Source organism: Netta rufina (genome assembly GCF_964035555.1).
Source record: "Netta rufina genome assembly, chromosome: 28".
NCBI classification, from domain to species: domain Eukaryota; kingdom Metazoa; phylum Chordata; class Aves; order Anseriformes; family Anatidae; genus Netta; species Netta rufina.
In genome coordinates this window covers 4,979,216-4,991,844 of record NC_140152.1, presented here as the reverse complement: position 1 = coordinate 4,991,844, position 12,629 = coordinate 4,979,216, and the positions used below count along the sequence as shown (strand labels likewise).

Below are 12,629 nucleotides of genomic sequence, written 5' to 3'. Positions count from 1 at the left end.
GGAGAGGAGCGCCCACGGCGCCCGCGCTCCCCCGGCCGTACGGGGATTTCTCCATCCCCTCTTGATGCTGTTCGGGTTTGGGGGAAGGCTCAGGCAGCCCTGTGAGGCGCAGGGTTCTCCTTCTTGGGGTGTAGAAAGCTCAGGAGTCATTTCACAACCTGCCACCCACTCAGCCCCCGGGGGAGTCGCAGCAGCGCGACCGCAGGCTCAGCCGGCGGCTGCTCGCTCGGCGGCGGCGCGGATAGTGCTCTCAAATCACCCGATCCCGCAGCAAAAGTGCCTTTTGTACACGAGGCTGATGGGTTTGTGTGAGCCCCCAGCACGGCCGGGGTGCCCTGCGTACCCTCATAAAGGAGGGAGCTGCACCGAGCTGCACCGAGCTTCCCCTGCTGCTCCCAACGCCCTGAGCGCTGCTGCCCGCGGCCGTTCCCAGCTCGGATCCGTGCAGCTCTGGGAAGCTCTCAGGAAGCTTCGTGACACTCAGCCTAAACTTCCCTTTCTTTTATCTCCTTCTGTAACTTCATGCAGCGGTGCCACCGTGCAGCCCGGCTTCCTGCTTAGTCTCCGTTCGCCTCGCTTCAATGCGGGGCTGCTATCAGGCGCTCCCAGGCGAGGACAAACCCCGCGGTGGTCTAGCCAGGATATACAGATTTAGTCCTCGGTCTGCCAGCTGAAATCAGTAAACCAGGGCCTCCTTCGGGCCATAATTGAAGACATGAGCGTGTGTTTGATTAGCGCTGGTATCCGGGGCAAGTTCTGGGCTCGGGGATCTGAGAACTTATCCTGAAAGGCTTCTGTTGTGGCTGCGTGTGAAGACAGCCGGGCAGCAAAGCCTGAAGGAGTTTGTCGTCCCATCCTCCTCATCGCTGTTCCCCGGGTGGTTGGGTTTTGGTGTGCCGGGGTCGTGGGCTTGCTGCTGAAGGGCTGGAGCAAAGCCGTGGGTTTTCCTTGCAGGACAACAAAAGCAGCCCTCCCCTCAGTGCTCTGTGCTCACTGCTCGTCCTTCAACCCCTCTCCTCTGGGTAATGTCACAAAAGGGGTCGGATGTGAACGGCCTCGGGTTTAAAAACCCTCCCCGCAGTGGTTGACGTTCTGCTGGCGCGGTGGAGCTGCAGAACCGAAAGCGCTCGAAGCAGGGGAAGTTTGAGGCAGGTTTCGAAGAGCACGGAGGAAGTTTTGGGGCCCGTCCACCTGAGGAGGAGGCAGAAATGCTACCGAGGAGATGGGCTGGGCACCTGGGGCTGCCGAGGGCCCGTCGTGGTGTCTGCAAGCATCCTGCAGCTTACTCAGCTCGGGCAGCGAGGGGAAGCTGCAGGTGACTGGAAGGGAGCGGACTCAAAGCGAGAGCGCGGTGTGGGGCAGGGATGGGAGGTTTTGGGGTGCAAAACCCCAAAAGCCCCGCAGCAGCCCTGGCACTGCTGACACGCACATGGCAGCGTTGTAAGGGCTGGGGCTGCTTTTCTGCTCCTTGCTGAGCACTCCTGCAGGTCCCGTGGCCACGCACCCTGTGGCCTCTTCTTGCAGCAGAGCTCCCGTGGAAGCCACGAGCTCGTGCTGCTTTGTGTGCAGGGCGAGTTGGGGTTTTCCCCTCCGTGCACTTCGTGTGCTGACTGAACTGACCAGAAATGCAGGCAGGGTGAGGACGGAGCAGACCTGGCAGCACGAGTTCGGATTTACGCTGCGCTCAACCCATAACAGCTCCTGGGCACCTCGAGCAAAGCCCCGCTTTGGTTTCTGCTTTAAATGATACACCAGGGCGTTTATTTTGTGTTTGGACATCCACAACACCCGTGGATGAGCGCAGGAGCCCAGCAGAGCCTCCTGCCCCCCGAGCACAGAGCTTGGGAACCTGCAGCCCAAAATCCCTGCCGAAATCTGCCCTAGCTGGGTGGCAGCCGCTGGGTGCCGACTGGGGGTGCCAACCGATGTGACTACCTTTGCACTCTGCTGTTATGTTTTGTTTTGTTGTTTTTTTTTTTTTTTTTTTTAAAAAAGGCACGGTCTAAAAATAAGCCTGGAGCTCTGCGGTGACTCATGGTGCCCGGTGCAGCACAGAGGCGCTGATTGTGTCTAATTGCCCTGCCCGAGGAACCACCCAGCCGGCGCCGGAGCTGCTGCAGATGGGGTGGAGAGGAGGTGGGGGCCGCATCCAGACCACCGGGGGCTCGGGCTGAGCTCTCCCGGCAGGTGCATCCCGGGGGATTTGCGCTCTCGGCCGGGCAGCCCTTTCCTTTAACGGGAAGGAAACTGAGAAACTGAGCTCCTCATCTCCGGGGATGCTTCTCCTTCCCAAATCCTTGGTCTCTCAACTGCCCTAGTTTCATTTCAACACACTTCAGCAATTAATGGGATTTCTAGAGGCAGAGCTGAGCCGAGCCGGCACCGCTGGAGGCTGCAGCAGGGACTTTGTGCCCTACAAGACGTGGCCCAGTTCCAGCCTGCTGGAGCCGTGATTTACCTGGGCAGGGACGGCGTCCGGAGGGACAGTTTGTAACTGGAGGAGCTTCTGGGCACTCCTGGTACGTGTTTATTGCTGAAATCAAATGCTTCAGCTCCCCTGCCCTGTGCTGCCCGTGCTCTTTGCGCTCCGGGTGCTGCAGGACGAGGCGGTGGAACCAAGCCAGGCTGTGTAAACGTGGGATGAACCTGTCCTGAGCAGAGCTTCCCCCCTGCGCCTTGAAGGCAGCGTTTCCCTGTCCTCCGGGACTGCTCCTCGCCACGCTCTCCCCGAGTATTGTCCCGCGCCATGGAAATCTGGAGGTCTTAAAGAAGGAAAAAAAAAAAAAAAAAAAAAAGAGGAAAAATTGCTGCACTCAGGAAAAAATTCAATAGCTCATTCAGCTGTTAAGCTACTGATGCAGGAAGTGTAAAAGAAAAATGGAGCCTGCTTTGTTCTGCCCAGACAAGGAGTAAATGCCATCGCCCTAACAGCCTTTTTCTGTTCCAAAAAAGCATGAGGTCATCTCCAGAAGCAGGAACCGCCGGGCGGGTTTGTGCTGGGTTACCAGCGCCGGGCTCCCCTGGCCCCAGTGCTGCTGGGGGGGTTTGGGAGCAGCCCCGGGGAGCCTTCGGGCAGCTTCTGAGCTGCCACGGGCCGTTGTGTGCCCACCCGTGGGTGTGCTCGGGGACCGGGTCCTGCAGGAGATGCATGGAAGCGTGGCACTGCTGCCTTTTTCCTGCTAAAGCCGAGTGATTTGGGGCGATACTCCTTGATTTGGGGGTGCAGACCCGCTCGTTAGCTGCTTGAGTACTCGCTGCATCCCTTCCAGCTTGTTTTTCAGACAGATCCTGGATGTCGAGTCCCACCGAGGGAATCTCCTCGCGTCGCACCCTCCAGCACCGTGCATTAAATCCCCCGAGCTGCGCCGTGCCTCCGGCCCTGAAGCCTCCCCTCTGCTGCTGCCCTGTGCTCTCTGTGCACCCTGGGCTGCCCTCAGGCCACCAGGCACTATAAATTCAGCACTGCAGTGTCACGGATGGCTCGATGCACCTCTTTGGGGCTGCAGGGTTGGTGCCACCGCTCAGCGACACGGGGACCCTTTGCAGCGCATGCAAAATGCTGCAGCAAAACGCTGCTGGGGCTCGTGGGCATTTCAGTGGAAACTTTGGTCAAAGCACACTCCAGGTGCATGTTCTCTGCCCCTGAGCATCTCTCCAGCTCCCTCCATCAGCACGGGGTTGCAGCCCACCCCGGTAGCTCATCCCCCCGGCTCCTGGTGTGGAGGACGCCCAGAGGATGCCCGGAGGATGCCCGGGTACAGCCACAGGAGCTGCTGGAGCTGCTGGGCACCAGGAGGTGCATTTTTCAGATGCTTTTCATCGGGGACTTCCATCGCCAGCGACCTCATGGCTGTTTTTGTCTTGGAGGGGGGGGGGAAGGGGAAGAGACAGGAGCAGCACAACCAGCAGTTCCTCAGATGTTGGCTTGTTTATTTAGCCTGTTAGGAGTGGCTGCTCCCAGCTATGAGAAGCATGGGAAGAATTCTGAAAGGAGAGGGATCAGTGCATATTTATTGCCTAGCGTCACGCTTCCTGCCAGCAGGCCGGAGAGGCGGCGGGTGGGAGCGTGCAGGTGGCAGCGATGGCTTAGGAGAGAAAAAAAAAGGCTTTGTTGGAGCGGCGTGAGCGATGGGCAGCGCCGGGTGCCAGCCTCGTGGGGCTGCCCGGCACGTCTCAGAGCTCGGGGGCACGTTACAGCAAGCCTGGCTTTTTGCTGACACCTCCGTGGGCAGCAGTTTCGCCCTCGTTGTGTCCCCCTCCAAGTCCCGGCGTGATATTTCGGGGCAGGGCGGCACGGGGTCGGGGGCGCGAGGCTGGTGGTCCCCGCCAGGACGGAGCGAGGTCCGGGCTGAGCCTTCCCACGCCGGGAGGTGGAGGAGAGGAGCGAGAGGGCAAAAACCTTGCGTGGAGCCCGGCCAGGAGGCTGAGCTGGAGGCGGCCGCTGCGCCGGGAGCCGCTGCTGAGTCACGGCTCCTCCACGGGTGGCTGCTGCACGCGGCTGACTCAGGGGCCGCGCTGGCTGCGCGGGGCTGCTTGCGCTGCAGCAGCCAAAATCGCGCCGCCTTCGCCATCTACCTGGTACACGGAGAGCCGGCTGATGCAAAAACGCCTCCCGTGCCCGCCCGCGTTGACGTCAGGGGGCTGCAACGAGATGGTGCCGGGCAGGGGGGGGTCGCAGGCGCAGGGCAGCCCCGTGGATGCCCTCCGAGCACCCGTCGCGGTGGAAGCAGCGGGGTCCCGGCAGTGCCAGGAGCACCCTGCTTGTGAACAGCACGAACCCTTTTTTGCTGGAAACGTGAGGAATGCGAATGTAAGGCCTCTGCTTGTGCCACTCGTGCTGCTGGGATCCTTTCCTGGGATCCTTCCAATTCTTCTGTTTAATAACAAAACCGATCCCGTGGGGCCCGATGTGATTTTCCTCCAGGCAGAGTCTGAACTGGTGCAGGACGCCGCTGGGAGCATCCCCGTGTGCTTTCGGTTCATAACACGCACGCCGGTTTGAAACAGCAAATCCCCATCTTCCCAGAATTTGTCCCAGCCTCACTGGTGGGACTCTGTCCTCCGCTGCTCTTCCCAAAAATAGGCAGAAGCTCACGGGGTGGCTGCGCCGCAGCCAAATCCTAGCTCGGGACTCGGTTGCTTCATTCTCGGGGTTGCTCTGTCCCTTGCCGTGCTCCCGGCTGGCTCCCTGCCTGCGTGCTGCAAGACCTCGAAACCTTTCATCACTGCCTCTTGTCAGCCGAGACCTTGAAACACCGCTGGATAACACCGCTGTAGCTCTTTAACTCATCACAGCGGTGGTTTTCGTGCACTGCCCTACAGCCGTGGAGGTGCAGAGCCTCGCTGCAGCTCCCTGAGTGTCTCCACAGCCCGGGTTCAGCCCTCCGGTGAGCCCGGCCAGAGGAGCAAGGAAGGGGGAAGGCAGCTGGCACCTCGCAGGGACCGCGATGACTTCAGCCCCGCTGGAATTGCTTACACAGCCCGAACAACTCCTGAGTTAACGCTGTGCTAATCCAATGGAGGGATGTCCAAAATCGGGGCTGTGCTCCCCGGGCAGCGCTGCCCTTCCCGGGAATGCTGCAGAGGAGCCGGGGCAGGCGGATTAACCACGGGGACAGAGGGTGCCCAGCAGCAGAGGGGCACGGGAGGATCGATCTCCTGCTGAGCGCTCTCCTTCGGCCTCACTCAGCCAAACCCGTGGTGTTACCACCCCACAGTCACAACAAGCACCGGGAGGGGAGCAGCCTGCCCCGGGGAGGTGCAGAAACACCGAAGCGTTCGCCCCTCTTGCAGGAAGGAAGCCGGGGCGTGTGTGTATGTGTGTTGGTGACGTGATGGGGGCAGGAGGACGCGCACGAGACCTGGCTGTCCCGACCGTCCCCTGCTTCCCCTGCAGGCCCGGCACAGCTGGCACCTCCCTGAGCATCCCCAAGTGCAGAGTGAGTGAAAAAACGAAGCTCGGAAGGGGGACGCCCTGGCTGTGCCCCGCGTGTCACCCTGATTTGCACCGCGTGCACCTTCCTCCAGCACCCTTCTGCCTGGCTGCTTTCCAAACGCCTTCACCTCGCCGGTTCCTTACGCAGCCGGCTGCCGAGTGACATCTTCGGAGTTTGCTTTGGCTTTAAAAAAAAAACCCTCCCCAGGACGCCCTTTGCGTGCCACGCAGCGACCCGCTGGATCTTCGTTCTGTGCTGAGGGCTTCCAGTCGTTAATGACGCGCTTAGTTAATTATTCACCGGGGTGCAGGAGTCCTGCCAGGCGGAGCCGTCCCGCAGCACCGCCGTGGTCACACCGGGTCCCCCAGCACGTGCCGTGGTCCGAGCCTCAGCACCAGGCAAATCCCCACGGCTGCGTCTGGCTCCATCTCCGCACAGCCCCTGCCCTTGTGCGAGCTCCTGGCTGCAGCTGGCAGCTGGAAATTGAGGTGGGACGAGAGGAGCCGCGAGGTCACCAGCCCTTGGCTTGTCGTGGAGAGCTCCTGGGTCCTCCCGGGGTCCCACGCAGCAGCGGTGGCCAAGAAGGGAGCAGAAGAAGCTGCAGCTTTGGGGTTTGTTGCCATAAAACCTCCAGCTCCGTGCCACTGACGCTGCTCTGTGCGCTCGGACGAGGCGAGGCGCGTTGCTGTTCCCAGCAGTGGGGTCTCGCCGGGTGCCAAACTGCAGCACAGAGCTCCTGTCGGCACAGGAGCAAGGGAAGGCAGGTGCCTGCACCTTCTGGGTGCCGTGCCCACCGAGCAAAGCTTCCTCTGACCTACACGTGTTGCTTTTCAAGGACTAACCCGACCGTAGTTCAACGCCACCACCACGCAGCAGCGCGTCCCCGTGTCCGTGGGGCTCTGTGGGGCCGGCACCGGGCTGTGCCTCTCGCCCCGGCACGGCGCTGCCGCGGGCCCACAAGTTCCTTTAAGGAGCCTGCCTTGGGCTGATTCATCGGCCCTGTTCCATAAACAGGAAGCTGGAAAAGTACAAGCAGGTGATGTTGCGCTGTTGCAAACACAAATTACAGCCCAGTGCTTGTGTTTTTTGTTGTGTTTTGTTTTGTTTGTTTGTTTGTTTTTCTTTCCTCCAGCTGCCTGCTGGCTCCTTACCCCGGTGAAGAGCTGTTTTATCAATGAGCAGCGGACTTTGCCGGGACGAGGTCCGTCGAGTTCACGGCGTGGTTGTAAGGAGCGGCGTGACGTGGAGGCGGCTCGTCCCCTTCCTACCGCTGCCTGCGCTGTTTTGCAGTGCCCTGAGATAACTGCTCGGCACGCAGCGGGGATTTATTAGGGCATGCAAATGAACAGGGCACGGCCACGAGTTGCTGCTCGCAAGCCAGCTGCCCAACGAGCCAAACCTGCCTGCTTTTTCGAGGGAGAAATGAGAGGAGAATTGAAGCAGCACTGCAGCTGATGGCCGGGTTTGTGCCGGGGTCGCTGGACACGGCTGCTGGAGGAGCTCAGGACCCGTCCTGCTTCTTCCTTCCAGTTTGCACAGCACCAAACCTCGTTGCAGCAGCCCGTGCCGCCCTGAGTAACACCTCCCAGGCCTCGAGAGGCAGAGGTTCCCAACCTCTGGTGGGCAGAGGGGAGGCTGCTGCAGCCTCTCCTGCTCCCCAGGTATTTTTTGCCCCGGAGCTGTCAGGCAGGGACCTCTGAGGCCACCTCTGCAGCTGCCCCGTGCAGACAGCAGCACGGGAGCAGGATCCCGGCTCGGTGCTGCAGCCCCCGCCTCTGTCCCACGCCTACAGCCACAGCGATGGATTAGTCAGTGCCAGGTCACTCCGGTCCTGCAGACAAACTTCCCCTGGTGCTTCTTGTCCTTTCCTGGGAAGGCTCTGTGACCGCCTGGCATCTCCCTGCCGGGGCTCCCTGCCTGGTGGCGGCAGGAACCCGGCCCCACCTCTCTTACTCAAAGACTTTATGACTTCGTTATTTTCAGGAACGATTTGCAAAGTTACAGATTGATAACACAAATCTGAGTCAGACGGTATCAAACATTTCTAGTTGACTCTCTGAGTCTCATGGTGCAGAGGAAATCCCGGCAGAAGCAGGGGCCAGGGCAGGGCTGAGCGAGGCAGCAGGGAAATGAAAAGTGAGGGTGAGCACCCAGGGCAAGCACTGTCCCCGTCCTGCTCCCTGCCTGGCTCGCTGCAGTCATCACGTGGCAGGTTACCCCAGCTGGAAAATCTCTGTTGGTGTTTCCAGCCCCTTTCCTGAACGCGTTTGGCAGGACTTTCTGCAGAAAACGCTTCGTTTTTCCCCTCTCGTCGGCAAGTTTCTTTTTTTAATCCAGAAAAAAAAAAAAAAAAAAAAAAGCCCGAAGAAAGAGCACTAAGAGTGCTGTTAAGAGGAAAGGAGAACTTGCAGCGAAATCGGGAAGCCTTTGGCTGCTGCCACCAGCTGAGAGCCCGCGGGAGCCTCCTGCACGTGGCCGTGGGGGTGAGGACGGGCGCGTGGTGCCGCGGCTGTCGCGGCGCGGTGCCAACCCCGCTGTCCCCTCCTTGTTTTGCAGTGTTCTCGCGTGCTGGGGCCTAGAGCCGATGGCAGACAATGTCAACAACTAACAACATAGCCCAGGCCCGCAAGCTGGTGGAGCAGCTCCGCATCGAGGCCGGCATCGAGAGGATCAAGGTGAGCGCAGCGCGTGGAGCGGCGCGGTGAGCCGGGCTGGCACGGGGCGGGAGGGATCCGTGTGAGGGTTTTGGGATTTCCCTGTGCGTGCTGCACGGTGTCTCCAGCCCTGGTGTTGCAGCTCGTCCTGACAAAAGCCCTTCCTGCAGCACTGTTTGTACCCAAGAGGTGAGGTCACGGCGCGGGGAGCTTCTCCTGGAGCCTGTGGCATCAGAGGTGACCGCACCGTCCGGGGGCTGCAGGCTCCTGGAGGTGAAGGCACCGAAACTGCAGGGGCCAGAGCCAGCAAAGCCAAACCCCTGGGCTGGGTGTGTGCTTCTGTGTGGTACAACCTCATTTCCCCATCTTTTTGCTCGATGTCTTCGCTGCCCTTTGCATCTTCTCTCGGAAAGTCTCTGCCTGTGCACTTCCTTCTCAGCTGCTGCTTTTTTCCCTTTCCTCTCAAACGCAGAATGACGGAGGCACGCGCTCACTTCTGCTTTCAGGCACGTCTAGGGTGGAACTAGGGAAAGTTAATTCAGCACCACAGTTGTCCTGGAGAGTCAACTGGGGTCTCACAGCCACGCTGTCCCCCAAGGGGCAGCACTGGGTCCTTTGGCAGTTCCCTCCCTATTCTGGGAACCTCCTGGGCGATTGTGAGCTCTGGGAGCAGCTCTGCTGGGGACAAATATCAGCCTGTGGGCAGCAGGGCCCAGGCGCTGTCACTGCCTGGCCACAACCCTGCACCCCCAGCTCGGGGGGACACCCCGAGGGGCTTGGGATGTGCAGAGGAACCGGGAGCAGCCCGAGGGAGGCAGGAGCAGGAGGCAAAACCTGTCGGTGGAAGCTCCCTTGGCAGTGAGAAGCGCAAAAGAAACCCCCGTGCACGGCGATGAGAGGCACAGGAAGAACCAAACGCTGTAAAACCCGTAGGTGTGAAATCCACCTGCCAGTTTTTAATTTAACACCTCCCGGTCCAAGATGTTTTCTTTGACTTTCAGTCCCTGCTCCCTCTGCAGCAGCAGGTCCCCTGTCATCTGCGTGCAGGAGGAGCTGCTGCTGCTTTGAATATCTGTTTTCTTTTAAGCCAGCCTGAGGTTTTGTAGCTGTTTTTAGGGCCACCAGTTTCCAGACTCCGGCCAAGCACCCATCAGAGAGGCCATTTTAGGGAAGACAAAATAAATTACAGGTCTTCCCCGGCCGAGACGTTGCTGACTCTCCTCGGGATGACTGTGTCTCCGCTCAGGATCCCAAAGTGTGCGCGCCGGGGAGGAGGGAGGGTGTGTGTATACTTAGCGACCTTTGTAGCTGTGACTATCTTAAATGCTTTGCTGGGAAAGAACAACAGCGCTGGGACCGCAGCACGCTGCTATTTGGGCTGAGCGGGGAAGACGTGCTGTCTGGGCGAGCTTTCAATAAATCCTAATCCACAAACCCTGCTCCGAAGGGAGCGTGCCAGGCCAGGCAGCTCCCCGAACACGGCGTCAGACGAGTCCTCCTGCGCCGTGCGCCTTCCTCCAGCTGCTGCTTTTGATACCCTGCAGCTGAAGTCGGCGAGACGTGGGCTCGCCTGCAGATAAATGAGCTAAAGTGCTTCAGAGGTGAGGGGAAGGGGCTCCCTGCGAGCTGCTGGCGGGGCTTTGCCCGCAGCAATAGGGGTACCACGAGTGCCCTGGCAGGACGGCGGTGGCGTGCCTTCCTCTCCCCAGTGCCTCCCAGTCTGTGCACCCAGACCCCAAATGGTCTCGGCTGGAGCCCAATGATGAAGTCAAAAATGTGATTTTCCTGCTCCCCAGCCCCAGCAGCCCACACATTTGCCAGCCACTTCTTGGTGACCACGTTTTGCTCGCCCTCTGCTTGATTTTCTTTAAGCGCCGGGTGCAGGTTTCCAGGGCACTTGCTCTCGTAACAGGTTCATCCCTGCTCCCGGCAAGCTAATCTCTTTCTCCTTGCTTCGCTCGGAGATTAGGAGCAATTACTGTCTTATGTGAGTAATAGCTTTAATCTGGAGGCTTGACCTTGTCTCTGCAGAGCAGTTTTGCTGCTGGCTCCTGCAGGGGTTGATAAGCACGTTCAAGTGCAGGCCGGTAGCAGTTGGTGCTGGAGGTGTTCATTACTGGTGAGCACTTCAATACTTACTGCTGCAGCAATATCTGGCAGCTCCCGCGAGCGCAGGCTGCAGGGAAACCTTCCCAGCCAACACGACAAGAGGACGGAGCCCATCCCGTGTTGCCAAAGCGCAGGTTAAAGGGCTTTGCCCAAAGCTGCAGAAAACCGCGCTTTTGTCGCAAGCTTCCCCTCCTCGCTTGGCACTCTCAGGTGCTGCTGAAAGGTTTAATAATTACAGCACCGGGCTGCCAAGTCCTGTTGGGCAGGTTGCATCGCTCTGCAGGCTGAGGAGCCTCGGCTGCGTGCCACCGTGTCCTCGGCAGGGTTGCAGGGCGCAGCGCACCCCAGGGCGCAGGGGACCCCAGGGCGCAGGGGACCCCCGGTGGGTGCCAGGCACGGCACTGGGGGGATTGCAGGCAGGCAGCCTGTTCGTTGGCAGGCTGGCAGGGCTAAATCTGAGCACAGTGGGTTCCCCTCGTGCCCTCGACGTGAGGTTTAGCTGCACGAAGAGGGGTGAGCAGCCCCCAGGAGCCCCCGCCACGAAGCTGTGCCGCGGAGCCCCAAAGGCTCCCATCTGGCAGATGCAGCGCGGTTGCGTGCGTGCTTTGGGGTTGGCCTGGTGTTCAACCAGCTATTAAGTTAATTAAAAAAATGGGTCTGCTGCGAGCCTCCAAAGCTGCCGGCACCTCCCTGCCTCGACTCCATCTGTGCCTCCCTCCCTCCCTCCCTCCCCGCTGCCGAAGCGTGCGGCCGTGCCGCTGCCCACCGCCGCGGCCTCTTCTGCCGGGCTGCTCTGGGCTCGCGGTTCCCAGAATACATCTTTGAACTAAAATAAGCAGGGCCTTAAGTAATAGCTTCTGATGGTTTCAAAACCTCCGTTTTTAACATCAGAGGACGGCCACTCCGGAGCTGGCGTTTTTATTCTTTCTCTTTTATCCCAAGGCCTTTGAGAGCCAGGACAATAATATCTCTTCTGCATCTCCCGCTCTCGGCTGGCAGCCTTTTTCCCAGACTCGTCGCTTAATTTATGTCAGACCTTAAAACCCTTTTTCCATGCCCATTTCCCCTTTTCATTTTCAACCATCTCTGTGAAGTTTCTGGTACCAAAAGCTGTGTTACATCTCACCACGGAGCCCCGGCGAGCGCGGCGCCGTCCCCTCCTCGCGGCGCACCCCCAGCCCTCCACCTGGATCTCCTCGCTAACCTGCTCTTCCTTCCCATCCCTCAGGTCTCCAAAGCATCCTCCGAGCTCATGAATTACTGCGAGCAACATGCCAGGAACGACCCGCTGCTGGTTGGGGTGCCCGCCTCGGAGAATCCCTTTAAGGACAAAAAGCCTTGTATCATCCTATAGCTTCCCTCGCCCGGGCGCGTGCGATCTCTCCGGCAGGGCAGCACCGTTCCGTACCACCTGAAACCAAGCCACAAACCTAAAACCGCGCCGAGGGGTAAACACTAACGTCGGATTCACGTAGAACTTAAATCTCAAACAATTGCGAGTGCTTTAGAGACGGGTGGCTGCTCCTTGGGCAGGTGCCGCACTGAGAGGGGGCAAAATTTCAAAACAAAACAAAACAAAACAAAAAAAAACGGGGTTTGGGGGGTTTGGGGAGGGGGCGGGGGGGGTGTTTTTAATAGGGAGATTCAAAATTGGTACCGGGGTGCTGGAGGAAGCGGGGTTTTTATTGCGTTTGCCAACGGGATGCAAGGGGGTACCGGGACCTCGCCGTTGGGGGCGTTGAACAAAGGTCTGGGTGGGTCTGAGCTGATTAGTTTCCAATTAGCACGTCGTCGTTTCAGCCTGCGGGCTCCGTTTCTGGAGAGGGAACGAGGGAGAGGAGTCCAGGCGGGTGGCGATTTCCTAGAAAACTAGTACAAAAACCAAAACAACCCACCCCAAATCACAAATTGAAAAAATTGCTGTTGCAAA

The 12,629-nt window shown here is 59.5% G+C and overlaps 1 protein-coding gene across 1 annotated transcript in view; it reads left to right on the top strand.

The window, feature by feature from the left end:
- The window catches only part of GNG7 (G protein subunit gamma 7), a 61,119-nt gene extending 48,830 nt beyond the window's left edge, over positions 1 to 12,289 (top strand). The window contains exons 3-4 of the mRNA XM_084302769.1: positions 8,493 to 8,611; positions 11,928 to 12,289. Coding sequence (XP_084158895.1) covers positions 8,531 to 8,611; positions 11,928 to 12,053 — 207 coding nt within the window. The 5' untranslated portion in view covers positions 8,493 to 8,530 and the 3' untranslated portion in view covers positions 12,054 to 12,289. The remainder of the gene's footprint in view (positions 1 to 8,492; positions 8,612 to 11,927) is intronic.
- Positions 12,290 to 12,629: the final 340 nt, after the last annotated feature.